Source organism: Natator depressus, chromosome 23, assembly GCF_965152275.1.
Source record: "Natator depressus isolate rNatDep1 chromosome 23, rNatDep2.hap1, whole genome shotgun sequence".
NCBI lineage: Eukaryota > Metazoa > Chordata > Testudines > Cheloniidae > Natator > Natator depressus.
The window spans coordinates 22,354,129-22,382,074 of NC_134256.1; the positions used below are offsets into that span (position 1 = coordinate 22,354,129).

The 27,946-nt window shown below is 65.4% G+C and overlaps 3 protein-coding genes across 3 annotated transcripts; 2 read left to right on the top strand and 1 right to left on the bottom strand.

Annotated features, from left to right (window-relative positions):
- Positions 1 to 2,552: 2,552 nt before the first annotated feature.
- On the top strand, positions 2,553 to 6,765 carry PCSK1N (proprotein convertase subtilisin/kexin type 1 inhibitor). The gene is made up of 3 exons (XM_074937099.1): positions 2,553 to 2,726; positions 5,282 to 5,811; positions 6,145 to 6,765. The coding sequence occupies exons 1-3, from the start codon at positions 2,667 to 2,669 to the stop codon at positions 6,398 to 6,400; spliced, it is 846 nt and encodes a 281-aa protein (XP_074793200.1). The 5' UTR covers positions 2,553 to 2,666; the 3' UTR covers positions 6,401 to 6,765.
- Positions 6,766 to 10,629: 3,864 nt separating this feature from the next.
- Positions 10,630 to 13,709, top strand: PRAF2 (PRA1 domain family member 2). Its single transcript, XM_074937470.1, has 3 exons — positions 10,630 to 10,828; positions 11,629 to 11,846; positions 12,881 to 13,709. The coding sequence occupies exons 1-3, from the start codon at positions 10,650 to 10,652 to the stop codon at positions 13,018 to 13,020; spliced, it is 537 nt and encodes a 178-aa protein (XP_074793571.1). The 5' UTR covers positions 10,630 to 10,649; the 3' UTR covers positions 13,021 to 13,709.
- A 2,343-nt stretch (positions 13,710 to 16,052) lies between these two features.
- CCDC120 (coiled-coil domain containing 120) lies at positions 16,053 to 27,894 on the bottom strand. The gene is given in 11 exon segments (XM_074937211.1): positions 16,053 to 16,267; positions 16,893 to 16,966; positions 16,968 to 17,490; positions 17,871 to 17,975; positions 18,142 to 18,313; positions 18,577 to 18,633; positions 19,159 to 19,366; positions 19,778 to 19,882; positions 20,449 to 20,573; positions 20,846 to 20,968; positions 27,171 to 27,894. Coding segments are annotated over 10 exon segments (1,515 nt in total). The 5' UTR covers positions 20,895 to 20,968; positions 27,171 to 27,894; the 3' UTR covers positions 16,053 to 16,170.
- Positions 27,895 to 27,946: the final 52 nt, after the last annotated feature.

Genomic DNA, 27,946 nt, shown 5'->3' on the forward strand with positions numbered 1-27,946 from the left:
CCATCCATCCATCCTTCCATCCACCCATCCCAATACCCCACCCATCCATCCATCCATCCCCAGACATCCATCCTTCCATCCATCTATCCCGACACCCCATCCATCGATCCTTCCATGCATCCATCCAGACACCCAATCCAACAATCCCATCCATCTCCAAACCCCATCCATCCTTCCATCCCAACACCCCATCCATCCATCCATCCATCCCCAGACACCCATCCATCCATCCCCAGACACCCATCCATCCATCCTTCCATCCACCCATCCCAACACCCCATCCATCCATCCATCCATCCCAACACCCCATCCATCCATTCATCCCCAGACACCCATCCATCCATCCTTCCATCCACCCATCCCAACACCCCATCCATCCATCCATTCATCCCAACACCCCACCCATCGATCCTTCCATGCATCCATCCAGACACCCAATCCAACCATCCCATCCATCTCCAAACCCCATCCATCCTTCCATCCCAACACCCCATCCATCCATCCCAACACCCCATCCATCCATCCTTCCATCCACCCATCCCAACACCCCATCGATCCATCCATTCATCCCAACACCCCACCCATCCATCCCCAGACATCCATCTTTCCATCCATCTATCCTGACACCCCATCCATCGATCCTTCCATGCATCCATCCAGACACCCAATCCAACCATCCCATCCATCTCCAAACCGAATCCATCTTTCCATCCCAACACCCATCCATCCATCCATCCTTCCATCCATACAGCCCAACACTCCTTCCTTCCATCCATCCATCCCCAGACACCCCATCTATCAATCCTTCCATGCATCCATCCCCAGACACCCCATCCATCCATCCATCCCGACACCCCATCCCTTCCATCCATCCATCCCGACACCCCATCCATCCTTCCATCCATCCCAATACTACATCCATCCATCCCGACACCCCATTAATCCATCCCCACAACCCGTCCATCCATCCATCCTTCCATTTATCCCGACAAACCCCATTCATCCTGACACCCCATCCATGCATCCATCCATCCATCCCCATACCCCATCCATCCTTCCATTCTTCCTGACACCCCATCCATCCCAACACCCCATCTATCCATTCTTCCATCCATCCATCCTTCCATTCATCCCGACACACCCCATCCATCCATCCATCCATCCATCCCTCCCTCCCCAGATACCACATCTATCCATCCATCTCACACACTTGCTCTGTCCCGCTTGGGTGTGACACTGAAATTCAAATCTCTCCCCTCCCAGCACAACAGCTGAGAGAGACCGTGGCCAGGGGGTGACAATCCAACCCTTTTCCTACTTCCCCACCATTCCCCAGTTTTGGTTCTCAGCTACTCCACCCCAGAGGTGGCCGCATCTCAGCGCTGGGCAAGCCATCCTTGTGTGGTGTTATGTGCGGCTGTTCCCCAGCTGCCCCGCCCCAGAGGTGGCTGCATCTCAGCACTGCCCTGGAGTCTCTCAGCTCGGGAGCTGGGCCTGCTGATCGGTGGGGGCTGGGCCGGGAACCAGGAAAGGCGGCAGAGAAGAAATGAGCACTAATGGATCCTGCCATAACTAATTCATCCCCCTGAGCAGACAGTGAGATGCAGCCTCCCGCAGGGCTCATCGCCCGGCTGCTGGCGCGGCGGCTCCCTGTATTTACAGCTCTCAAAACGCCCGCCAGCGACTGGGGGGAGTGGGGGGGGTCGGGTTGGAGGCTTGCCAAATGCAACAGGGGGCTGCAGGTCGGGAGTGAGGGGCACTGGCAAAGCAGGGGGGCAGGGCTGTGAGGGGCAGGGGCTGCAGATCAGGAGTGAGGGGCACCAGCAGAGCTGTGGGGGGCTGAGGCTGTGGTCCAGAGTGGGGCACCGGCAGACCTGGGGGGAGCCCAGGGCTGTGGGGGGCAGGGGCTGTGGGTCGGGAGTGAGGGGCACAGACAGGGCTGGAGGGGAGCCCAGGGCAGGACTGGCAGGGGGCTGCGGCTCGGGAGTGAGGGACACCAGCAGAGCAGGGGGCAGGGCTGTGGGGGGCAGAGGCCGCGGGTCGGGAGTGAGGGGCACCGGCAGACCTGGGGGGAGCCCAGGGTTCTGGGGGGAAGGGGCTATGGGTCTGGAGGGGCACCGGCAGGGCTGCGGGGGGGGGCAGGGCAGGGCTGGCAGGGGGCTGCAGATCAGGAGTGAGGGGCACTGGCAGAGCAGGGGGGCAGGGCTGTGGGGGGCAGGGGCTACGGTCCAGAGTGGGGCATCGCAGGGCTGGTGGGAGCCCAGGGCTGGGCTGGCAGGGGGCTGCAGCTCGGGAGGGAGGGGCACCGGCAGGGCTGGGGGGGTGAGTGAGTTCCAGGCCACCTTGGGTCTTTCCCATCATGCACTGTCTCCCCCCCCCCCATAAATGAGTAATTGTGTCTCCATGGCAATGGATGCTGCGGGAAGCAGAAATTAATTAGCAGGGAGGCACCAAGATGCGCCCCCAGCCCTGCAGGTGCCCCGCACTCCCGACCCGCAGCTCCTGCAGAGGGGAGGATCCCGAGGGATGCTGGGGGGCTGGATGCAGGGGGGAGGATCCGCGGAGGGCGGGGCTTGGGGCGGGGCAGGTTTCGCTGCAGCGGCTGCTCCCTGCGCCGGTCCGTGTCTCCCGCTCCCCGCGGTTCGGTCCCGTCCGGTCCCTGCGCGATGGCTACGAGCCTGATGCTGGCGGCCCTGCTCTGCGCGGTGGGCCCCGCCGCCGGGAAGGTAGGGAGGGGACCTGGGCCCCCCGAGTCCTGCGCCCCATCTCTCCCCGGCGCCCCCATCTCTCCCCATGGGACCCCCGGCTCCCCCATGTCTCCCCATCGCCCCCCGGCTCCCCATCTCTCCCCCTGCGCCCCCCTGTTCCCCATCGCCCCCCAGCACCCCATCTCTCCCCATGGGCCCCCCGGCACCCCCATCTTCTCCGTCGCCTCCGCCTCTCCATGTCTCCCCATAGCCCCCTGCGCCCCTATCTCTCCCCATGGGCCCCCCTGCGCCCCATCTCTCCCCATCTTCCCCCTGTGCCCCCATCTCTCCCCATCGCACTCCCGGCACCCCCATCTTTTCCATCGCCTCCCCCGGCGCCTCCATCTTCTCCATCGCCTCCCCCGGCGCCCCATCTCTCGCCATAGCCCCCTGCGCCCCCTTCTCCCCCCCTGCGCCCCGTCTCTCCCCATCGCCTCCCCCGGCGCCCCCATCTTCTCCATCGCCGCCCCCGGCGCCCCATCTCTCGCCATAGCCCCCTGCTCCCCCTTCTCCCCCCTTGCGCCCCGTCTCTCCCCATCGCCTCCCCCGGCGCCCCCATCTTCTCCATCGCCGCCCCCGGCGCCCCATCTCTCGCCATAGCCCCCTGCGCCCCCATCCCCCCCCCGCGCCCCATCTCTCCCCATCTTCCCCCTGCGCCCTCTCTTCTCCATCGCCTCCCTGCACCCCTCGTCTTTTCTCCTTTTATCCCCCTCCGCGAACCCCTCGTCCCCTTCCCCCCACCCCTTATTATGGTCTCCCGGGGTCGGGGACGTACCCGGAGCCAGGGGAGTCGGGGGGGCTGATGGTCCCATCTCCGGGGCTCCGAAGCCCAGACCCCGCCCCCCCACAGCGCAGGAGATCGGAGGGGGGCTGTGAGTTCCCCCCTCAGTGGAGACGGTAGCGTTGGGGCGGATCGAGGGGGGTGCTGGGGGGATCGAGTTGGGGATGGGGTGTATAAACGGAGTGGGCAGTGTTTGGGGGTGGGCGGTGTCGCGGGATGGGGGGTGTTTGGGGCGTGGGGGTCTCAGGGGATGGGTGGTGTTTGGGAGTGTAGCGGTCTAGGAGGATGGGGTGTTTGAGGGGGATGGGGTGTTTGGGGGTCGAGTGGGTTGGGGAGAGTTTGGGGTGTTTGGGGGTGGCTATCTAGGGGGATGGGGTGTTTGAGGGGGATGGGGGTCTGGAGGATGGGGAATTGAGGGTGTTTGAGGGTTTAAGGGGGTGTTTGAGGGGGTGAAGGTCTATGGGGATGGGGTGCTTGAGGGGGAGGGGGGTCTGGAAGATGGAGGTGTTTGAGGGGGATGGGGAGTGTTTGCAGGGGTTTTAGTCTGGGGGATGGGAGTGTTTGGGGGGATGGGGGTGTTTGGGGTATGGGGGTCTTGGGGGATGGGGAGTGTTTGGAGGGTGGTCTAGGGGGATGGACTGTTTGGGGAGATGTGAAGTCTGGGGGATGGGGGTGTTTGGGGGTCTAGGGGGATGGGCTGTTTGGGGGAATGGGAAGTCTGGGGGATGGGGGGTGTTTGGGGGGTCTAGGGGGATGGGGTGTTTGAGGGGATGGGGAGTCTAGGGGAAAGGGGTGTTTGGGGGGATGGGAAGTCTGGGGGATGGGGGGTGTTTGGGGGTCTAGGGGGATGGGGTGTTTGAGGGGATGGGGGGTCTGGAAGATGGGGGGTGTTTGGGGGTCTAGGGGAATGGGGTGTTTGGGGGGATGGGAAGTCTGGGGGTTGGGGGGTGTTTGGGGGTCTAGGGGGATGGGGTGTTTGAGGAGGAGGGGAGGGATGGGGGGTGTTTGGAGGTCTAGGGGGACGGGGTGTTTGAGGAGGGGGGGTCTGGAGGATGGAGAGGGATGGGGGGTTCTGTGTCACTGTCGCACTCCGCCCCAGAAGCAGCCGCATTTGAGCTGTGCACCGGGGTGGGGGGAGGAAGCGGGGGGGGAGAGAGAAAGAACGAGAAGGGGCCCTGCCCGCCACAGACAACGCACAGTCTGGGGGCCGGGGCTGGCAGCGCCCCCCCCCCGCTAACTCCTCCTCATCTCCCCCAGAGCCAGCTGCCAACCCCCCCCCCCATCCCCCCAGCACTCCTGGTGACTCAGCCTGCGGATCCTGGCTGCCACAGACACATGGGTGGGGGGGATCACTACAGAGATGCCCCTCCCCCACCGTCTCCCAGACCTGCCCCCCCCATTTGCTGAACCCCTCCCCCCATTAGCCGGAAAAGGTGGGGAGTTGTCCTGTGCTGAAAAGAGCAGGACTCCCAGCTCCGGGAGGGCATTGGGGTCTGGTGGTTAGAGCGGGGACCGGGGGAGCCAGGACTCCTGGGTTCTCTCCCCAGCTCTGGGAGGGCAGTGGGGTCTGGTGGGTAGAGCGGGGGCAGGGGGAGCCAGGACTCCTGGGTTCTCTCCCCAGCTCCGGGAGGGCAGTGGGATCTGGTGGTTAGAGCGGGCCGAGGGAGGGGGATCCAGGACTCCTGGGTTCGCTGGGAATCTTGGGTACCGTCCATTCACCTCTCCGCCTTTTCTCTCTGTGTTTTCCCCACAGGCTCTTCCTGCCGGCCCCAGGGGGGCACTGCCCCACGACTCGGCCGGGGGCCCCCGACGTTTCCGACGGGACCTGCGGGGGGCTCCCTATGAGGGGGAGATGGGGCTGGCCAACGAGATCTACTACCCCCGGCTGGGGCCGCTGGCCCAGGATGAACTGCTGGCCCAGGCGCTGGAGAGGCTGGGGGCGCCCCCTGCGGGCCGGTGGCGGGAGGATGAGCCAGGGGGCACCCCGTGGCTCCAGGAGGCGCCCGCCGGTGGCCGCTGGAGGCAGGACGGGGCCCAGGCCGCCCTGGCTCTCCAGCGCCTCCTCCAGGAATCGGTCCCCCTGGCCTCCCTCCTGCAGCTGTGGGACCAGGCCAGGGGGGCCCCGTACCCTGATTACGATGAGACCGGGGCGGGCGCCCCCCCCAGGACCCGGCCCCCGGCCCCACCCCAGCTGAGCCGCTACCGGACGGACGGGGCCTACGAGAGCCACCAGGACGAGCCGGGGGATGAGGAGCCTGGGGAGATGGATGCGGAGATGCTGAGGTGCCTGGAGAAGGGCCGGGCCCCGGGCCCCAGGCCCCATGCCCTGCCCCCCTGAGCCGGCCAGTCCCGGGTCCGGATGGGAGCCAGCGCCCCCTAGAGGGAAAAGGCGATGGGCCTCAGCCAGGGTCCAGGACTCAGGACGCCTGGGTTCTATCCCTGGCTCTAGGAGGGGCGTGGGGTCTAGTGGTTAGAGCAGGGGAGGCTGGGAGTCAGGACTCCTGGGTTCTCTCCCTGTCTCTGGGAGGGGAGCAGGGTCTAGTGGATCAGAGTGGGGGGCAGGGGCTGGGATCCCGGATGCCTGGGTTCTAGCTCCTTTTTTCCTCTGGCTCGCAGGTACCTGGTGGGCCGGATCCTCGCGGGAGGCGGCGAGACGCGACCCCCCCGCCACCCCAGACGCCTGCGCCGGGGGCTGGAGGAAGAACCCCCCACGCTGCTGCGTGTGAAGCGGCTCGGGGATGATGGGGAGGGGCCTGAGGCGGGGGCACCCCAGCTGCAGCGGGCCAAGAGGACTGAGGAGGAAGAGGAGGCTGGTGGGGGGCGGAGGGGGGTGTATGGGGGGGAGCCCCTGCTGAGGTATCTGCCTGAGTAATGGGGACCCTCCCCCAGGGCCCAGTGAGCGCTAATGTGGCGGGGGAGGGGGGGCTTACGTCCCCCCCCGCCCGACTCTGAATGTAGCCAGCCTGTGGGTGCAGGGGAGGGGCTGCCTTGCTCCTAGCCCCCCAATCTCTGCCCCCCAATGACCCCTCCCTCCACAGGCCAGCTTAACCCTGGGCCCCACGTCTTTCCCACACAAGCCAACTGCCCCCCCCATTGGGGTCACGGCTCGCCCCCGACACGCTTCAAGACCCCTATTCCCCCCCGGCTTTGCCCCCCAATATCCCAGCTCTGAGCCCCCTATTTTCCCCAGGGCTCTGCCCCCCCAGCTCTGAACCTCCCCATTCACCCACTGCCCTAGCTCTGCCCCCCCCACTCCCTTGGTTCCCCCCGCTTCTAGCAGTCCATTCAGTAACAGCCCTTGTCTGTCCGTCTGGTGTTGATTAATTAACTAATGAAATAAAGGCTCGTCAGGTATTTTGATGTAAAGCCCAAGTGGTGGTCTCCTTGTGTGTGCCCCTGCCCCCCGGCTAGGGGGCCCTGTGCTGTGGGGAGCAGGTTGGGGGGCTGGGCAGGGGGCTCTCTCCCCTGGCAGTCAGGGCTGGGCTCTAGGGGGCACCATGGGGCAGAGAGCAGGGTGGGGGGCTTGGCAGGGGGGCGCTCTCCCTGGCAATCGGGGCCGGATGCTGGGGCGGGGGGCGCCGTGCTGTGGGTCGGGGCGGGGGGGGGCTCAGTGGGGTGTGCTCTGCTCTGGACAGAGCCCCAGAGGCGGGAGACTTAGGACAGAACCCCAAACGTTTTATTCCCAGGTTCGGGGCCTGCCCGAGGAAGACCAGAGGAGGCCGAAGCCGGAGGGTCCCTGGTGGCCGCGGCTGGATGGCAAAGGGACATCTCAGGGGGAGCCCCTGGGGAGGGGGGGTCGGATCTGTCTGCCATCAGCCCCGAAGAGGGCCCAGGAGGGGGTGAACCTGAGAGACGGAGAGAGGAGTGTGTGAGTGAAAGGGGGAGTCAGGTATTGGGGTCCCCGCTGTTCAACCAGCCCCCCTTTCTCAGCCTGGGGGGGTCAGGCATTGGGGTCCCCTCTGTTCAGCCAGCCCCCCCTTCTGAGCCGGGGGGGGTCAGGGCTGTGGGGGGAAGGGAAACTGCCTCCACCAATTGTGGCTCAGTGAGGGCCCAGCAGCCGCCTTCCCCACTCTGCCCCCCCATCCAGCTGCATCCTCGCCTCCCATTGGCTGTTGCTAGGAGACCACCTCCCTGCTGCTCCAGAGCCCTGATGCAATGGGGGGGGACACAGAGAGGGGCTGTGGGGAATTTGGGGCTCTGTGGGGAGCCCTGGAGGGTTTGGGGGGCTCTGTCAGGCACAGTGGGAGGTTTGGGGGCAGTGAGGGGGTTCAGGGGCCCAATGGGGGGCCCTAACCCCCCCACTGCCCCCCAAACCTCCCACCTAGCAATAGACGACCAGGGATGCCCTCCACCTCGGCAGGCAGCCGGCTGGAGGACAAAGGGGCCGAGGGGGGGTAACTTTCCGGTCTATGCTGTATTCCAGACACCATATTAAACCCTCCCGCGTTCACACAGGCCGAGAGTCACTCCAGATTCAGGCAGCTGGTGGGGGGGAGGCTCCCTTTGGGTGGGTGTCTCCCTCCGGGGGGAACCCCTCACCGCTCGGGGGCACTGAGGGTTGGTCCCAGGGGGCAGAGAAGGCAAGGAACTCCCCCCAGGGAGAGTGTGAGCCGAAGGGGGGGCTGGTGCACTGAAGACCCCCACCCCCAACAGGAGCAGTGCCAGAGCCAGGTGAGAGCACCAGGCCCGTGGATCTGTGTGGCCTCGTTCCCGTTCCCTCCCTCCTGTACTCCTCCGCCTGGCCCGTCTCGTTCCCTCACTTCCGCACTCCTCCACAGGGCCTGAATCGTTCTTTCATTCCGGTACTCCTCCTCCACCGGGCCTGTCTCATTCCCTCACTCCCACACTCCTCCTCCACCGGGCCCGCCTCGTTCCCTTGCTCCCACACTCCTCCTCTGCTGGGCCTGTCTTCTTCCCTCGCTCCCACACTCCTCCTCCGCCAGGCCCGTCTCGTTCCCTCGCTCCCAGACTCCTCCACAGGGCCTGAATCATTCTCTCATTCCGGTTCTCCTCCTCCGCTGGGCCCGTCTCGTTCCCTCGCTCCCACACTCCTCCTCCGCCAGGCCCGTCTCATTCCCTCGCTCCCAGACTCCTCCACAGGGCCTGAATCATTCTCTCATTCCGGTTCTCCTCCTCCGCTGGGCCCGTCTCGTTCCCTCGCTCCCACACTCCTCCTCCGCCAGGCCCGTCTCGTTCCCTCGCTCCCAGACTCCTCCACAGGGCCTGAATCATTCTCTCATTCCGGTTCTCCTCCTCCGCTGGGCCCGTCTCGTTCCCTCGGTCCCACACTCCTCCTCCGCCGGGCCCGTCTCATTCCCTCGCTCCCAGACTCCTCCACAGGGCCTGAATCATTCTCTCATTCCGGTTCTCCTCCTCCGCTGGGCCCGTCTCGTTCCCTCGGTCCCACACTCCTCCTCCGCCGGGCCCGTCTCATTCCCTCGCTCCCAGACTCCTCCACAGGGCCTGAATCATTCTCTCATTCCGGTTCTCCTCCTCTGCTGGGCCCGTCTCGTTCCCTCGCTCCCACACTCCTCCTCCGCCGGGCCCGTCTCATTCCCTCGCTCCCAGACTCCTCCACAGGGCCTGAATCATTCTCTCATTCCGGTTCTCCTCCTCCGCTGGGCCCGTCTCGTTCCCTCGCTCCCACACTCCTCCACAGGGCCTGAATCGTTCTCTCATTCCGGTTCTCCTCCTCTGCCAGGCCCGTCTTCTTGCCTCGCTCCCACACTCCTCTTCCGCTGGGCCTGTCCTGTTCCCTCGCTCCTGTGCTCTGCTGGGGTGATTCACTCCCGTACTCCTCTGCTAGGGCTGTCTCGTTCCCTCGCTCCGGAGAGCGGCCGCACTCGTTTGCCCAAGAGGCTGCCTCATTCCTTCGCTCCTGGACTCTGCCGCACTCGTCCGCTCAGTGACCTGTGTCCTTCTATCGCTTGGGGTAGGTGGTGGGGGGGCAGCGAACCAGGCTCCCGTCCTCCTCCCCGCGGCCCGTTTCTCTCCCTTGCTCCTGGCCACGGCCCCTCAACACTGCACAACATCCCCTGCAAGACCTCCCCCATGCCCTGTGCCCTGCCCCCACACCCAGCAACCCCCACCCTACAGCACCCCTGTGCCCTGCCCCCCACACCCACAACCCCTGCTACAGCACCCCTATGCCCTTCCCCCACACCCACCATCCCCCACCCTACAGCACCCCTATGCCCTGCCCCCTACACCCACAACCCCCACCCTGCAGCACCCCTATGCCCTGCCCCCTACACCCACAACCCCCACCCTACAGTACCCCTATGCCCTGCGCCCTACACCCACAACCCCCACCCTACAGCACCCCTATGCCCTGCCCCTCACACCCACCAACCCCCACCCTACAGCAGCCCTATGTCCTTCCCCCACACCCACAACCCCTGCCCTACAGCACCCCTGTGCCCTGCCCCCCACACCCACACCCTACAGCACCCCTATGCCCTGCCCCCCACACCCACACACCCCACCCTACAGCACCCCTATGCCCTTCCCCCCCAGACCCACCAACCCCCACCCTACAGCACCCCATGCCCTGCCCCCCACACCCGCAACCGACCGCCCCCCCGCAACCCCGCCCGACCGCCTGCTTAGTCAACACCCCCACAGACAGATCAGGGCTCCCCACCCCCAGGGGGCAGCAGGGACCCACATACGTATGGGGCAGCGCAGCAGCAACTGATGCGACCACTGCTGGGGCTGGGGTGGGGGCAGCGGTAGCCGGTTGCAGAACAATTAGGTGAGAACTGGGCCGAGGGGGGGGTTGGAATCCTGCTTGAGATCGTACCAGGAGCCGGGGAGAGAACCCAGGAGTCCGGGCCCCCAACCCCCGCTCTAATCACTAGACCCAGCTCCCCTCCCAGGGCTGGGGAGAGAACCCAGGAGTCCAGGCTCCCAGCCCCCCCACTCTAATCACTAGACCCCGCTCCCCTCCCAGAGCCGGGGAGAGAACCCAGGAGTCCGGGCTCCCAGCCCCACCCCACTTTTGTTCCGCTCTCCCCTGCTGCAGCCTCCAGGACTCCATTTCCCAGGCGGCGCCGCGGCGGGCGGGGGCGGCGCGGTGCATGCCGGGGGCTGTAGTCCCCCCCCTCCCGCCGGCGCTGAAGATGTCCGAGGTGCGGCCGCCCCCGCTGCGGGCGCTGGGCGATTTCCTGCTGGGCCCCGCGCGCCTGGCGCCCCCGGACCCGCGCGACCCGCAGCGCTGGAGGAACCGGGTCCTCAACAACCTGCTGTATTACCAGAGCAACTACGGGCTGGGCCTGGGGCTGGCGCTGCTGCTGGGGGGGTGAGCGGTGCGGGCAAGGGGGGGGGCCGTGCATGCTCCGGGGGAGTCAGTGCAAAGGGTGGGGGGCCGTGCATGCTCCGGGGGATCCGTGCATGCTCCCGGGGGGGGTCCGGGCATGCTACGGGGGGGGGTCAGTGCAAGGGGTGGAGGTCAGTGCATGTTCTGAAGGGTCCGTGCATGCTCCGGGGGAGTCAGTGCAAGGGGGGGTCCGTGCATGCTCCGGGGGGGGGGTTAGCGCAAGGAGTGTGGGGCTTTGCATGCTACGGGGGGGTCAGTGCATGTTCCGGGGCGTCCGTGCAAGGAGTGTGGTGCTTTGCATGCTACGGGGGGGGTCAGTGCAAGGGGTGGAGGTCAGTGCATGTTCCGGGGGGTCCGTGCATGCTCCGGGGGGGGTCAGTGCAAGGGGTGAGGTGGCCGTGTAATGCTTGGTGGGGGGTGTCAGTGCAAGGGGTGGGGGGCCATGCATGCTCCCCAGGGGGTTGGTACAAGCGGTTGGGGGCTGGGCATGCTCTATGCAAGGGGGGTGGTGTATGCTCGGGGGGGGGGGTCAGTACAAGGGGGGAGGGGGCTATGCATGCTCCGGGGGAGTCAGTGCAAGGGGTGGGGGGGCTGTGCAATGCTCTCAGGGGGGTCATTGCAAGGGGTGGGGGGGCCGTGCCTGCTCCCCATGGGGTCAGTGCAAGCGGTTGGGGGCTGGGCATGCTCCGGGGGGGGTGGGGGTGTGCAAGGCGTGAGGGTAGGGTCAATGCAGAATGTGGGCGCCCAGACTCCTGGGTCCTCACTCTGCCCTGTCCCCACAGGTACTTCCGGCCCCTGCACACCCTGCTTTCTGGCTCCGCCGTGACCCTCGTCTTCGTCGCCTTCGTCTGGGCGGCCGAGAACAAGGCTCCAATTCGGCGCTTCCGGCGCAGCTACCCTGGCGCCAGCCTCCTGGCCGTGCTGGGGAGCGCCTATGGCCTGGTGTCCCTGTTGGGGGGCTCGAGGGTCTTCCTGCTGACAATCACCCTGCCCATCTCCAGTGAGTCGGGGGGAGGGATGGGCGGCAGGTGGGGGGTTGAGGCAGGGCTGATGGGGGTGTGGAATCTACAGGGTCAGGTTAAGTAGGGCTTGGGGAATGCTGTGGGGCAGGGTAGCACCGAGGAAGAGGGCCAGGTTTGCTGGGGTAGAATTTGGGGGTGGGGACACCTGGGGTAGCAGAGATCAGGGAGGTGAGGGCATGGAGTGGGGTTGATTGGGGGAAGTGGGATTGATGGGGGGGGGGGAGTAAAGTGGGGGAGGTTGGGCAGGCAGGGGGTGAACACAGTGCATGGACTGGGGGGGGGTCAGATCAGTGGGTCACAGGCTGCATACTGGCGCGGGGAGGGCAAGGGGGGGGCGCAGCTGCCACTTCCTTGCTGCCAGATCCATGCATGCAGCCCCCACCCTGGAGGGCAGTTGCATTTCCAAGGCCTTCTCGGCAGGGCTGTTCCCGCAGCCTTCCTGCTGCGGGCGGTTGCATCTTCGAGGAACGGCTCCTGCAGCGCTGCGCTCGGGGGCCCTGCTGCAAGCCCCCCTGCCTGCAGGCGCTGCCCGGTGCGCCAGCCTCTTGCGGGGGGCTGCGGCATTGTAGCTGCATTCCCGCTGCGGCGGCTGGGCCCGCGGGGGCCACTCCGTGCCAGCGGGAGCATCCCTGCACGCAGCAGGCCCCTGCGGTTTAGCTGCAAGAGCCTTGGGGGCCGTCGCTGCTCGGTTGCATGTCAGAGGCGCACCCACCTAGGCAGACCCCACGCTGCTGCCTCCTTTTGCCAGCGGGCGGGGGCACGGCCCATGTATTCTCGCCGCAGCATCCCTGCCTGCAGGCCCTGCCCCGGGGCGGCTTTCGCGGTGGGAGGTTGCATGCAAACACTCCCTGCACGGCAGACGCAGCCGAGCTGCGGCAGGGGGGAGCGACTTGCCGCCTTGCTGTGTCTCAGGACTTGGGTTGCGGGGGCCGGGGGCTGCTCTCAGCAAGTGACGGGGACGCTTTCAGCCCCCCCCCCACTTTCTCGCTTTCCCCCCCACCGCCACTTGCAGTGATTCTGATCCACGCCTCCTTTCGCCTCCGGAACCTCAAGAATAAAATCGAGAACAAGATCGAGAGCATTGGGCTGAAGAGGACGCCCATGGGGCTACTGTTGGAGGCGATGGGCCAGGAACAAGAAGCTGGCTCTTAAGGAGCGAGACGGACCCCCCCCCCCGCCTCCGTCCTTCCCACCAGCCCCTCACCGTTGCCTCGGGCCTGCGCTTCACTACTCTCCTACATGCACACGCTCACTATCATGAAGATGCAGCGTCCCTCTGAGTCCAGCCAGGGCCTTGAAATTGGAGTAGGGGAGGGGATCAGGTATGGCTAACCTGTGGAACTACCTGCCACATGATTTGTTACAGAGGACCAGATAGTTTAGCTGTGGAGGGGGGCGGGGGAGCTATGGAACTACTTGCCAGATGATTTGATCCCAAGGTCCGAAGACTTTAGCAGGGGAGAACAGGCTATGGTTTACATGTGGAACTACCAACCACATGATTTAACCCAGAGGCCTGGAGAGCTTAACAGGAGGAGGATGAACTATGGTTAACCTGTGGAACTACCTTCCACATGATTTGGCAGAGGGGAGAATGGCCTGTGGAACTACCCCACTACATGATTTGGCCCAGCGAGGGGCTGAGAGCTGGGTAATCATTTGAACGACCACATGTTTTGACCCAGGGGCATGGAGAATTTAGCAGAGAAGGGGGAGTGGTTAGCCTGTGGAACTAACTGCCACATGATTTGACCCAGGGACCAACCCCCTAGATCTGTTTACATAGGCCCTACCAAAATACCCTGTTTGTACAGCAACGAAAGAAACAAGGGGCTTTAACACTGGGAGGGCTGGGGCAGTGGGAGGGGGTGTATTCAAGGGGGACCCCAAGGGGGCACTGAGGATTCAGTGGGATGCTGCATCTGGTGCTGAGTATTTATCCACAACTCCTTCTATTTATTTGAGGAGCAAAAACAACTATTCTAATAAAACTTCTGTGCCATTTCTTGCTATAAATGCTTGCATAGCTTTGAGGGGGTGGGAAATGGGGCACAGGGCCTTCCCCTGCTAGGGGGCGCTGGCTCTAGTCTGGTCCCAGGGTGGGGGGGGTCTGGCTGGCTCAAGGGTTTATGGTGTGTGTGGGGGGGGGGGGGGAGAAGTTGTGCACAAACAATGAATAAATCCCCTGAAAACCTGGAATAATCCAGGTTTTCTTTTACCCCATAGCTGGGGGCATTTTTTACTTGGTTTATGTAGGGTCTCCCAAAGCCACTAGAATGAAATCCAACAGAATTCAAAGTTCTGCTCGAGGAATTATTGGGGGGCAGTTCTCTGGCCTGTGTGAGACAGGGAGGGTCACACTGGAGGATCACTCTGGTCCCTTCTGATGTGAGATGTCACTGACCCAAGGGAGCATGCTTTTTAAAGTTAATCTGTGGAACCCTTTGCCTCATGGATTTCCCCCCGAGGTTTTTAGCAAAGAAAAAAAGCCAGAAGGGCACTGCCAGGGGCATTAGTGGGAGAAGTGGGATCCCCTGGTAATTTGCTGGTTTTGGGAGGGAGCGGGGCAGGCCCCGTCCTGATGCATGCTGTATGTCCTGCTGGGAAGGGGGCATTTAGTGCCCCATTTGGAGGCAGTGAGTGGCTCACGCCCTTGCGCGCTCTCCCATCGTTAATCCACCTGCCCCAGAGGCGGTAGCTATGGTGAAAGGAGAAGTTCTTCCACCGACCTAGCACTGTCTACACAGGGGGGTTAGGTTGAGGTCACTATGTTGCTCGGGGGGGGGGGGGTGTAGATTTTTCACACCCCGAAGCGACATAGTTATACCGATTTAAGTCTGTAGTGTAGACCTGGCCTAAGGACAGTTCCCACCTCTGCGAGCGATCGGCTCAGGATCTCTGCAGAGCCAGGCAGGGATCGGTTCACTCCTCTGCGAGTGATCGGCGCGGGCTCTCGGCAGAGCCAGGCAGGGATCGGTTCACTCCTTTGTGAGCAATCGGCGCAGGCTCTCTGCAGAGGCAGGCAGGGATCGGTTATCCCCAGGGGAGTTCACTCCTCTGCGAGCGATCGGCTCAGGATCTCTGCAGAGCCAGGCAGGGATTGGTTCACTCCTCTGCGAGCGATTGGCGCAGGCTCTCTGCAGAGGCAGGCAGGGATCGGTTCACTTCTCTGCGAGCGATCAGCGCAGACTCTCTGCAGAGGCAGGCAGGGATCGGTTATCCCCAGGGGAGTTCACTCCTCTGCGAGCGATCGGCTCAGGCTCTCTGCAGAGCCAGGCAGGGATCGGTTCACTCCTTTGTGAACAATCGGCGCAGGCTCTCTGCAGACTCAGGCAGGCATCACATTTTGGGACGTTTCTCCCCAACTGGTCGGAAATGCCCTCCCCCCCGCCAGCGCCCCCCCACCCCTCCCCAGCCAAGCCACCATGCCACAGCCTCGCCTTTGCGCTCTGTATTATACAAACCCCGTTCTGCACAGTGACCAGTTTGACATTTGCCAAAGAAATTCCTGTTACAATCCACGCGCTGGGAACGGGGCGAAGTCGAGGTCCAGAGCCCGTCGCATGCTGGTGCCCGTCGCTACTAACACGTGGCTCATGGGAGGTTTGGGGGGGGGGATGGGACCTGGGAGGTAGAATCCCCCCCCCCGCCTGCCAGTTCCCCCAAAATAAAATCCAGCGGGAAAAGGAAAAAAAAAAAAGTGACTTTATTCTTGTGTGTAACTTTTAAAGGAAAATCCACCGGACGCCAGCCAGGGCTGGAATGTCGAGAGTTTGAGTTCATTTCCTAATTGAGCCGGACAGGAGGGGGGGCTGTTTTGGGAGGGGCTCACTGGATGGGGGCGGGGAAGGGGAGCATCTGTCTCAGTTTGGGGAGAGGGATGTGGTGTGGGGGGTATGGCCAGACGCGGGGGAGGGAACATGATGGGGGTGTCAGGGAGCTGATAGGTGTTGGGCGGGGCCGGGGGGGTGTCTGTCCAGACTTTTAGAAAGGGGAGGATTGTGGTGGGGGGGGCGGTTAGTGCCAGTGGTAATGGGAGTTCAGTTGGTGGCCGATTCCCCAGCCAGGACCTGTCCCCCATATCTGAATGTGGGCAGGGGGGAGATTGAGGTTGCTGGGGGGGGGGTCGTCTCAGCCCATGGGGGGGGAGAATCCGTTCCCCACACCACCCTAGCGGGGGGGGCCGTGTGAATCTCCCCCTGCATCTAATCCGCCTGATGCCACACACACCCCCGTCCAGCAGGGGAGCGTCCCCCCCATGTGAGATTAACCCCTGGCTGTCCCTGCCTCCCCACACGGAGGTCAGACCAGCGTCCCTGGGGGGTGTCTCTCCACATCCAAGGGGGGGCCCAGGCAGGGGGCGCCGGGCCCGTCCGGGTACAGGAGGTCTGCGAAGGGTCTGCCGGACAGAGGCAGAGACAGACAGACAGACAGACAGACAGACGTGTGGGGTGGGGAGACAGATGTGGGGGGAGAGATGTGGGGGGAAGAGAGAGAGAGAGAGAGAGAGAGAGAGAGAGATTAGCCAGAGGAAGGTGCAGGGGGGAGAAGGATTAAGTCATAGCAGAGAGAGTCACCCTTCCCCGGATGCCTGGGTCCCTTGCTCCCTCCCCTGGACGCCTGAGTCCCTTCTTGCTGCCCCCTCCCCCCAACTCCAGGGAGCAGAGCCGGATGCCTGGGTCCTTTCCTGCCTCCCCCACCAACACCGGGGTCCCCCATGCCCCAACCCTGCAGCCAAGTCAGACGCCTGGGTCCTTAACCCCCCCCCCACACACACCCCCACACCTCTCGGACGCCTGGGTCCTTTCCCCCCAACACAGCCCATGCAGGTGGGGAGGGGGGCAGCTGATGAATGGCTGACGCCCTAGCAAGAGACGCATGAGCCTCCCCCGCCCCCCAAACAACCCCCTCTGGCTGGTGTACCCCTGCTGCGGGGGAGCGATGGGGGGGCAGATTCGGGGGGGGGGTCGGTCCCCTAGCCCCCAACCTTAACTCAGGGCTGCCAGCCCCCCCGACGCCCATACCTGCCCTGCAGCGGCTGCCCAGCATAGCTCAGCGAATGGGGCAGGTAGCCCCCCGTCTCCGGCCGGGGGGGGGGGTTCGGGCCAGCCACGGGGGGCCCCCCCTCTCCTGTCCCGGGGCAGGGGGGCCCCCCCCGCTCCTCCGGCATTCCGCAGGTACCAGTTCCGGAGCCCCTCCAGGGCCAAGGCTTTGTGGACGGCCCGGGGAGGGCGCTGGGGGGCTGGGGGCGGCGGCTGGCTCTGGGGAGGGGGCCCGCAGGACTTGGCACGCCCTGCCCGGCGTGGCAGGGGGCTCTCGGGGTATCCCCAGCCGGGAGGCGGGGGGGCATCACGGCGTGAGAGGTGGTCTCCCGCCGGCCAGCACTGGCGCTCCAGGTAATAGTCCAGGAGGATCTCGGTGTACGGGGGCCGGGGGGGGCCCCGAAAAGGGGGGTCTTCGGGGGGGGCCCCCCGCTCGATCAGGGCCTCCGAGCTGTTGCTGCGGCGGGTGCGGGCGGCGAAGGCTGGGGGGGCCCGGTCGGCGCTGGGGTCCCGGCTGGGGGGGCCGAGCTGGGAGTCCTGGCTCCCCGACCACTGACGGGTGGCTGGGGGGGCATCCGGCCTGGGGGGAGGGCACAAAGAAAAGGGGGGGTTAGTAGGCACCCCAAATTCAGTACCACTGCCCCCAAAGTGATCCCCAGAGGCCCCCCAATTCACCCCCAACCCCAAAACCCAACGTCATGCCCCCACCTAGACAGATCCTGCCCAACTCCCGCTAAGCAGGACGGGAGATGGAGGGGTGAAGCGGAGACGCACGGGGGGGGTCGCTGTGCTGCGGGGCTCGGCAGATGGCGCTCTCCCCAGGCAGGTCTGGGCACTGTGGGGCACCATGGGGTCGCTAGGGGGCGCTCTCCCCCGGGCAGGGCTGGGGGGGGCGCTAGGGGGCGCTCTGCTCTGGGCGGGGCCCCGGGGGGGGCGCTAGGGGGCGCTCTGCTCCGGTACCTGACATTGTGGCTCCCGCTGCAGATGGTCCGGGTCAGAACTGGGGTCGCTGGGACGCTCCGGCCCTCAAAGCTGGACACGCTCCGGGGCAGGGTCCGACTCGGGCTGAGGGGGAGCAAACAAAACCTGAGACCAGCTGGGCCCGGCCGGATGGGCGGCTGGGGGAGCCCCACTGGCTGGGGGGGTGGGTAAATGGGGGGAGCGGGAGGCAGCAGGGGAGACCAGGGGTGTGAGGAGCGGGTTGTGGGGCGGGGGACTGGCCTGTACCCACCTGGTAGGGCTGGCTAGCGAGCTGCGGCGGCTGGCAGCCCCCCCACCCAGCTCCGTGGGGGGCCCTCGCCAGCCAGGCCGGCGGTCGGGGCTGCCGGACACTGCGCGGAGGTGATCCCGGCTGCGGGGGGACGAGGGGCCCACCTTGGGCGGGTGGAAACCGTGGGGGTCGTCTGGGGGAGAGAACGCAAGGCAAGGGGTGGAACCCAGGAGTCCGGGCTGCAAGCCAAGCTCTCCACCCCACTTGCACTCTATCCCACCCCACCACACCCCACCTGTCCGGGGGCCCCGCCCCCTCAGCACCAGACCCCACTCCCCTCCCAGAGCCAGGGAGAGAACCCAGGAGTCCAGGCTCCCAGCCCCCCCCGCTCTAACCACTAGCCCCCAGTCCCCTCTCAGAGCCAGGGAGAGAACCCAGGCGTCCTGACACACTCACTGTTCTCGTGACTGGCCGATTCGGAGAGGGAGCTGTTCTCGGAGGTGAATGCCTCATCTTGGGGAATGGAAACAGGGAGATGGGTCAGTCCCCTATAAGCCCCCGCCGGTGCCAGCCCCCCCAAGTCTGCAATCCCCCCCACACCCCTCTTAACAGACTTGGGGGTGCTGGAACATCCCCCCCTTCTGAAAATCTCTGGCATGCTGGCGGTCACGAATGCAGCGGGGGCAGTGAGGGGGAGGCCGGGGGGGTCAGGGGCGACTGAGGGGCTTGGCGGGGGGTCAGGGGACAGGAACTCAGGAGGGGTGATGAGGGAGAAGAGGGGTGTCCGAGAGGCTAGGGGGGCATCTGGGAAAGAAAGGGGGCTGTGAAGGCATTTGGGGGGGTATGGGGGTATCCAAGGGACTATGGGGGTGTCAGGGAGAGAAGGGGGCCTGTGGGGGCGTTCGGGGGGCTCTGGTTCTCAGGGTGTGCCCCATGGGGTCAGGCCCGGGGGTCTCAGGGACAGTGGGGAGGTCCAGAGTGAGGGGCCCGGAGATTTCGGGGGGTTGGGATGCTGGGATGGGGGGGGGTCTCTCTCACCGTGCGCTCCCCGGGGCGCCCCCAGCCGGGCCCGCGTCTCCCCCAGCTGCCCCTCCAGCTCCCGCAGGCGCTGGGCGGCCTCGGCCTGGACCTGCCGGCGCCGGCGCCGCTGCTGATCCGACAGCTCCGGGGCCAGGGCCAGGCGCCGCGCGGCCTCCACCACCTGCCGCTGCACGGCCAGCTCCCGGCACAGCTCCCACGCCAGCGCCTGGGGGGACGGGGGGTTAGAGACGGCGCCCCCCGGCTCCCACCGCCCCCCCCGGCTCCCGGCACAGCTCCCACGCCAGCGCCTGGGGGGACGGGGGGTTAGAGACGGCGCCCCCCCGGCTCCCACCGCCCCCCCCGGCTCCCGGCACAGCTCCCACGCCAGCGCCTGGGGGGACGGGGGGTTAGAGACGGCGCCCCCCCGGCTCCCACCGCCCTCCCGGCTCCCACCGCGCCCCCCCGGCTCCCGGCACAGCTCCCACATCAGCGCCTGGGGGGATGGGGGGTTAGAGACTGTGTGCCCCCCCACACCCAGCCACAGCCCCCCTCCCAACTCCTCCATGCCCCCCCTTCCCCACAAGCCCACCCCCTCTTTCCTGTCCCCCCAGCCCCGCCCCCCCAGGCCCCTCCTCACCTCAGCTCCAGGTCCCCGGTGGGCGGGCACCGCTCTTCTCCGGACGGGGTGGGGTCTCTCCCCCGGCTCCAACGGGTACTCGGGGGGCAGCTTCCCTGTCAGCTCCTGGGGGCAGGCAGGGGCACAAGCCTTAGGAGAACAGCCTGCTGTCGCTATGGCAGCTAAGATAACAACCTACTACTGCCGGAGGGGAGGGGATGGAGAAGGAGAATAGCCTACTCTTGGTATGCGGCTAACAGAGCTGCACCGCACGACAGGTTGTGGGTTCAGGTCACGCTGGAGAGGAGGATAACAACCTACTGCCGCTGATGGGAGGAAATGGAGAGCAACCTACTCGAGCAACACAGCTAATGGGGTCACGCCATTAAATCTAGGGGCAGCATAGGGAGCCGCTCCAGGTTGTGGGTTCAAATCCTGGGGAGGGCTGGAGACCATGGATAGCAACCTACTACTGCTGATGGGACGGAGCAGGATAAGAGCCTACCATGCCTGCGCAGCTCGCGGCACGGCTCCCTCAGGTCTAGAGGGGACGGTCCAAGTTCAAATCCCCCTTGGCGCTGAAGGGGGAGAGGCAGAGAAGGATAATAGCCTACTATAGCTATGCAGCTACCAAGGCACTGCGTTAACTCCCAGGCAGGGCTGGAGCGCGGGGGGGGGTCCCGGATACTCACGGCCTCCTGCAGACAGAGCCGGCGCAGCTCGGTGACCCGCAGCCCCAGCGCCTCCCGCAGGCCCCGCTGCCGCTCCAGCAGCTCCTGCAGCCGCAGCCGCAAGCTGGGTTCCCGCACCAGGGCATCTGCGCGGGGGTGGGAGAGAGGAGACGGGGGTCACAGCTGATGGGGGTGTGGGAGGGAGATGGGGAGGGGTCAGAGTTGCAGGGAGGAGACAGGAGGATGTGGGGTCACAGCCAGGAAAGGGATATGTGGGGGAGGAGGCATGGGCAGGCTGGGGAGTTCTGTGGGGGTGGGGTCAGACAAGGGGTAAGGTAAGGGCTGGGGGGGGGTCAGGGCAGGGCAGGAGGGGATCATTGGGGGTGGGGCCAGGGTCCTAGGGGGGCGGGGCCATTACCTGCTGAGCTGTAGCTGGAGGAGGTGATGAGCTGCCCTTTGACCTCCATGCTGGGGCCAGGGGGGCAGCGCGGGGGGGCCGGGTCAGGCCTGGCTAAGAGCCATGAGCTCCCATCCCCAACCTCTGTGGGGGGAGAGAGAGAGAGAGAGATGGGGTGAGGGGGACCCAGGGCACTTCCCCTTGCCAGGCCGCTGCCCCCCCGCAACATACAGCGCCCCACTGGCCCCATCCAACCCCTCCCCCGAGCCAGCCAGTCCCCACCCTGGGGCCAGTGCCCCCTAGAGGGGAAAGGCCCCATTCCTGCCTCCCACTACTAGTCCTCGCCCTGCGATGGTCAGGGGGGTGGGGGGGAATCTAAGGCCTCGGACCTGGAAAGAAAGGAGACAAATGCCACTAAGAAACATCCAGGAGGTTTCTGGGCAGGTCCAGGGAGAGAATCCAGGAGTCCTGGCTCCCAGCCCCCCCTGCTCTAACCACTAGACCCCAATCCCCTCCCAAAGGGAACATGCCATATAATCTCTGCCCCACCCCCATCACACAGGACCCTCCAAAGGCAGAACTGCGGGTGTGCCCCCCCGCCCACAAAGGGACCAGGGGGAACCAGGCCTCTGTAGGGTGCCCCACAGCCCCAAAAGGGCTGGGGGCAAGATTGACAATAGGCCCCGCCCCAGCTCTCCCAGCCCCCCAGAGGTGGGCCAGGGACCCAGGTGTCCAGATCCGTACCCCTAAACGCCATCACAACAATATTAGCCCCTGAGGGGCGTCAGGAGAAATGGGGTCCGCGCCTCCCAGAACTGCCCGCCAGGCTCCAGCCCAGGGATGGGGGGAGAGAGGGAGGGATTTGGAATGGGGACCCAGGTGTCCGGGAGGGGGAGGGGTCCTGGGCAAGTTGCTCAAGATCCTCAATGGACGGCAGCGAATTCCTGTTCCGTGAATGGTTCTTGTCCACAGCCCCTAGGCTGGGCTGGCAGGGGGCTGCGGGTCGGGAGTGAGGGGCACCGGCAGGGCTGGGGGGGTGAGGGCCCAGGGCTGGGCTGGCAGGGGGCTGCGGGTCGGGAGTGAGGGGTACCGGCAGTGCTGGGGGGGGCCCAGGGCTGGGCTGGCAGGGGGCTGCGGGTCGGGAGGGAGGGGTACCGGCAGTGCTGGGGGGGGCCCAGGGCTGGGCTGGCAGGGGGCTGCGGGTCGGGAGGGAGGGGTACCGGCAGTGCTGGGGGGGGCCCAGGGCTGGGCTGGCAGGGGGCTGCGGGTCGGGAGTGAGGGGCACCGGCAGGGCTGGGGGGGGCCCAGGGCTGGGCTGGCAGGGGGCTGCGGGTCGGGAGGGAGGGGTACCGGCAGTGCTGGGGGGGGCCCAGGGCTGGGCTGGCAGGGGGCTGCGGGTCGGGAGTGAGGGGCACCGGCAGGGCTGGGGGGGGCCCAGGGCTGGGCTGGCAGGGGGCTGCGGGTCGGGAGTGAGGGGCACCGGCAGGGCTGGGGGGGGCCCAGGGCTGGGCTGGCAGGGGGCTGCGGGTCGGGAGTGAGGGGCCACCGAAAGTCCTTGCGACACCCCACACCGGCACGTCACAGCGTCTGGCCCCTGGGGCTCGTCTGATTCCGCAGCCCCAGCTCGGCCCCGGGCAGGACTCGACAGGTCCCCTCCTGGGATCCTCACAGGAGCAATTTCCTGCTAACACCTTCAGCGCTGCCCCAGCCTGGGAGCTTCCGCCCCCACCCCCACTAGAGAACCCAGGAGTCCTAGCTCCCAGCACCCCCAACCCCCACTCCCCTCCCAGAGCCAGGGAGAGACCCCAGGAGTCCTGGCTCCCAGACCCCCCCCCCCGCACTCTAACCCACCAGCCCCACTCCCCTCGCAGAGCCGGGGAGAGAACCCAGGAGTCCTGGCTCCCGTCCCAACCCACCAGCCCCCACTCCCCTCCCAAAGCCGTGGAGAGAACCCAGGAGTCCTGGCTCCCAGCACCCCCCTGCTCTAACCCACCAGCCCCCACTCCCCTCCCAGAGCCAAGGGGAGAACCCAGGAGTCCGGGTTCCAGTTTCCAATCCAGAGGTGATCCCCAAGCTCAGCCATTAACCCCACTAGCCACGTCGGAGTTAAGAGCACGGTGGGGGGGGACGGACCAAGTTTTATTGTGTTTAGGGGGGCGGAGGAGGGGAGGGGCAGTTCGGTGCTGGGGAGAGGAGATCAGCAGCCTACCCCACCCCCATTGCAATCAGGAGTGACTCTAGAGTGACCCCGGGGGGACTTAGATCAGCCCCCCCCCACTCTAACTTTATTCCACGAGACGAAAACACACGAGTTCGCGGCTCTGACCCCCGGGGGGGTGTCTCGTGGGGGGCTGGGATTGGGGAGGCTTTTCCCTTTGCCCCCCCTTTCTCAGGGTCTTGGGGGGGCTGTTCCCCCCGCAAGCACAGCGGCTGGGGGCAGGACTCACCTGGGGGGCGGGGGGGCGCGACGAGCCCCCCCCCACGCGAGCCCGGCGAGCTGGGAGCGAAGTGCCGCGATCCGGGGCCACGGCGGGGAGTGGGGGCGGGGCCGCGCCTTTAACCCCTGGCGCGCCGGGGCCGGGCCACGCCGCCAGGTACAGGCCACCGGGGACACACACACACCCAGGGACAGGCCACCGGGGGGGGGGGACACCGCCAGGTACACACACAGCCAGGTACAGGCCACCGGGGACACACACACACACAGGTACACACACAGCCAGGGACAGGCCACCGGGGACACACACACACAGCCAGGGACAGGCCACCGGGGACACACACAGCCAGGGACACCCACACCCAGGTACAGGCCACTGGGGACACACACACACCCAGGGACAGGCCACCGGGGGGGGACACCGCCAGGTACACACACAGCCAGGTACAGGCCACCAGGGACACACACACACCCAGGGACACACCAGCCGGGACACACACACAGAGCCAGGTACAGGCCACCGGGGACACACACCCAGGGACACCCACACCCAGGTACAGGCCACCGGGGACACACACCCAGGGACACCCACACCCAGGGACAGGCCACTGGGGGGGGGGACACTGCCAGATACACACACAGCCAGGGACAGGCCACTGGGGACACACACCCTGGGACACACACAGCCAGGGACACACCAGCTGGGACACACACACAGCCAGGTACAGGCCACCGGGGACACACACCCAGGGACACACACAGCCTGGGACATGCAGCCAGTGACACGCGCACCGGGACACAGCACCTGTGACACGCAAACTGGGACACGCACCCAGGGATCTACACACCAGCCGTGACACATCCAAGTACACCCCCTCCGTGATACACACAGAGACCTCCACATGCAGAGTGAGACACAGTACACCCAGAGCTACACACCCACCGATACACACACTTATCTCGCCCTCTCTCACACAGAGACACACTCACGTACACACAACACAGACACAAGGTAACAGATGTACACACCAGGCAAATACACAGAGTACCACACACGGCGCCAACACACACACAGACTAACACCTACACCAGGTAACACTATAACACAACACACGGTAAAGCAACAATACAACACAAAACACACGGACAGTAACACCACACAAGGCAAAGCACGCTCCAGCCCCCACAATCTCACACACAAAACAATACAGCACAACACACGCACACCCAGTAACACCTACACAAGGTAACACAACACGCACACCCAGTAACACGCACACAAGGAAACACACTCTGACACAACGACACAGAGACACACCAACACAACACACACACAAGCAGGGTAGCACACACTCTAACACACCGACACACAATCTCCGGAGAACCCCGGCGTCCGGCAGGAACCGCAAGCGCTGCAGGGGTTAAGCAGTCCCACGCCCTGGCCCATGCCCTGGACTGAGGGGCTCCCCCCCACGTATTTGGGGACCCCCGGCCCAGTGGCTGCGGGGCTGGCAGGGCCTGTTTGTGCTGCCCCCCACCCCATGGCGCAGGGCTGGAGGGGGCATCCCACACTTTCCTGGCTGCGGCCTGGGCAGGTACAGAGCGAGGGGGGAGGAGATGCCCCAGAGCACAGCCCCACTCCACAGCACAGCCCCACTGAACCCACCCCACAGTGCCCCTGAGGCTCCACACAGCCCCACTGAATTCACCCCACAGCACCCCCTGCCCAGCCCTCCACCCCACAGCCCCCCCCCAACCCAGTGCCTGGCCCTGACTGCCAGGAGAGAGCGCCCCCTGCTGGTATCCCCCTATTGTGTTCCTACCTGGTCCCCCACCCAGGGGCTGAACCAAGCAGCCCCCCCATAGCACAGGGCCGCCCCCAGTGCCAGCAAACATTTGCTGACAGGGTTTGATGCCAGAAAAGCCGGAAAGGATCTGTGTGAAATTCACCCCTGGACTCACCAGGGTTTCCTGCTCAAGGAAACTGTTTGGGATGCTGGCCCCCAGAAAACGGAACCCCCTCCCGCAGCGGGGTGTTTCCCTTTCAGCAGCTGTTCCCCAGTCCCCCCACCCCAGAGGTGGCTGCATCTCAGCGCCGGGCAAGCTATTCCTGTGCGGCGTTATTTGCGGCTGTCCCCCAGCTGTCCTGCCCCAGAGGTGGCTGCATCTCAGGGCTGGGCGAGCCCTCCCTGTGCGGTGTTGTGTGCGGCCTTTTCCCAGCTGCCCCATCCCAGAGGTGGCTGCATCCCAAAGGTGGCTAAATGGTCCCTGTGCAGCTGGTTCCCGGTTGCCCCGCCCCAGAGTTAGTTGCAACACACCCCGCCAGCTAATTACACGGCGTACTTTCCCTCCTCTCTCAAAGGCACAAGGACACCGGTGGCACCAGTCGGACGGGCCTCCTGCATTCCAGAGTCCCGGCATAACCAGCCCAGGAATGAATCATCTATCAGAAGGCAGCCAGGACTCCTGGGTTCTCTCCCCGGCTCTGGGAGGGGAGCGGGGTCTGGTGGTTAGAGCAGGGAGGGCTTGGAGCCCAGACTCCTGGTTCCTACCCTGCTCTGGGAGGGGAGTGAGGTCCAGTGGTTAGAGCGGGGGGGGGGCTGGGATCCCGGACTCCTGGGTTCTCTCCCCGGCTCAGTGCAGGGAGGGGCGTCTGTCTATTTTCCTGACTCTCATTAAAATTGGGATTAACAACTCGGTGGTTGCTGGAGCAATCAGCTGACTCCAAAGCTGCTTAGGGGGCCAGGGACAATCCCTGAGTCAGGGCCTGGGCCCCTCCAGCCCCCCTGTGGCCTGTGCATATTGATGGGGGGGCCCTCTTTCCTCTTTGGCGCTGCAAGGGTTAAAATGCCCCCTGCCCCCAGAGACCACGGCCAGCCCCACTGAGTGAGGAGAGGTGCTGGGCCAGGGAGATTCAGCAGCAACCTCTCCCTGCGGCACGAAATCGGTCACTCTGCCATGCAGCCAGGCCAAAGCATTGTTAACCCCCCGCCCCAGGAACCCAGGAGTCCTGGCTCCCAGCCCCCACATCCCCCAGCACTCACCACTAGACCCTACTCCCCTCCCAGAGCCAAGGAGAGAACCCAGGAGTCCTGGCTCCCAGCCCCCCCCCCCCAATCTAACCACTAGACCCCACTCCCCTCCCAGAGCTGGGGAGAGAACCCAGGAGTCCTGGCTCTCAGCCCCTCCCTCCCCCCACTTTAGCCCGCTAGCAACTCAGCATCAACTCCCCCCTGCCCCTGTTTCCAGTTCAGGTTACCCTCAGATCAGCCACCCCAACTGCCCCTGTCACTGGACCAGAGCCCCCGCCGGACGCTGAGATGCAGCCACCTCTGGGGCGGAGCGGATGCACAGGGCCTCAGGAACACGTTCCAGCTAAGCTCTGCCAGTCCCCCCAGCCCCCACAGCACAGCACCCACCTGCCCTCCAGCCTGCTCCCAACCCCACGGTGTCCCCCAGCGCCCGGCCCTTATGGCCAGGAGGGAGCTTATCCCACTCCACACATACCCCACTGAGCCAGCCAGTCCCCTGCCATGGGGCTGGATGGGAGCCGATGCCCCCCTGGAGGGGACAGGCCCCAGGCCCCATTCCCTGCCCCCATGAGCCAGCCAGTCCCCCGCCCTGGGGCTGGATGGGAGCCGGTGCCCCCTAGAGGGGACAGGCCCCAGGCCCCATTCCCTGCCCCCATGAGCCAGCCAGCTCCCCGCCATGGGGCTGGATGGGAGCCAGTGCCCCCTAGAGGGGACAGGCCCCTGCCCCATTCCCTGCCCCCCTGAGCCAGCCAGTCCCCTGCCCTGGGGCTGGATGGGAGCCGGTGCCCCCTAGAGGGGACAGGCCCCAAGCCCCATTCCCGCCCCCCTGAGCCAGCCAGTCCCCCTATAACCTATTTTCCAGGGGGGTCTCTCTTACCTTTCCTCTCTGGAGTGCGCTGTTCTGCTTCCTGGATCAGTGGATGCACAACCGCCCTGTGTGTGTCTGTGTGTGAGTCAGGCCCCAGTCCAGGGGTGCAAGGGGGGGTCCCCAAGCTTCCCCCCCCCGGTTTAATCCATCCAGCTGGTTCCCGGATCCATCCCAGCTCTTTTTCTGCTGAAACTGCCCAGGCTACACCTCCCCTGCGCCTGTTTCACACCCTCCCTGCTGCCAACAGGCGGAGGGGGGGGTTGTACAGTCGGACAGCTGCTGGCTGGTTATTGAGCATTGGCAAATCGGCTCCCGATGCAACACCGACAGAGACCCATTGCCCAGGCCGGGGGTAGCCCCCCCCGCACAGGCCGGCCGGGTGTAGCTCACACACACACACACAGCGTGTGTTGTCATTCGAATTCGCCTGCTCCAGGGGTTAACCCTTGGGGCGCTGGAGGGAATGGAGGGGGCGGGGCCCGTTGTGACGCAGAGATTGGCTGTAAGGGGGGGGCTGTAAGGGGGGTACACACACCACACCACAGAGCTGGCCAGACAGGCACACCGTGTTGACCGACACACACCAGGACAACTGATACACAGAGGCACAGTCACCCCCTCCGCCTGACGACTGGCAGACACAGAGATGCACAATCCCAACCCCCCCCCACACAACTGATACACAGGTAGACAATTGCACACACAGATGCGCAGTCACACACGCAGACACACCGTGACAATTGATACACACCGAGAGACAACTGCACCCACCATCTGACACACAA

Excerpts from the sequence above, each read along its gene's own strand:
- PCSK1N (XM_074937099.1), top strand. The coding sequence starts at position 2,667 with ATGGCTACGAGCCTGATGCTGGCGGCCCTGCTCTGCGCGGTGGGCCCC. Across the intron at positions 2,727-5,281 it reads TGGGCCCCGCCGCCGGGAAG|GCTCTTCCTGCCGGCCCCAG; the intron begins GTAGGGAGGGGA and ends TTTTCCCCACAG. Across the intron at positions 5,812-6,144 it reads ATGGATGCGGAGATGCTGAG|GTACCTGGTGGGCCGGATCC; the intron begins GTGCCTGGAGAA and ends TCTGGCTCGCAG.
- PRAF2 (XM_074937470.1), top strand. The coding sequence starts at position 10,650 with ATGTCCGAGGTGCGGCCGCCCCCGCTGCGGGCGCTGGGCGATTTCCTG. Across the intron at positions 10,829-11,628 it reads CTGGCGCTGCTGCTGGGGGG|GTACTTCCGGCCCCTGCACA; the intron begins GTGAGCGGTGCG and ends CTGTCCCCACAG. Across the intron at positions 11,847-12,880 it reads AATCACCCTGCCCATCTCCA|TGATTCTGATCCACGCCTCC; the intron begins GTGAGTCGGGGG and ends CGCCACTTGCAG.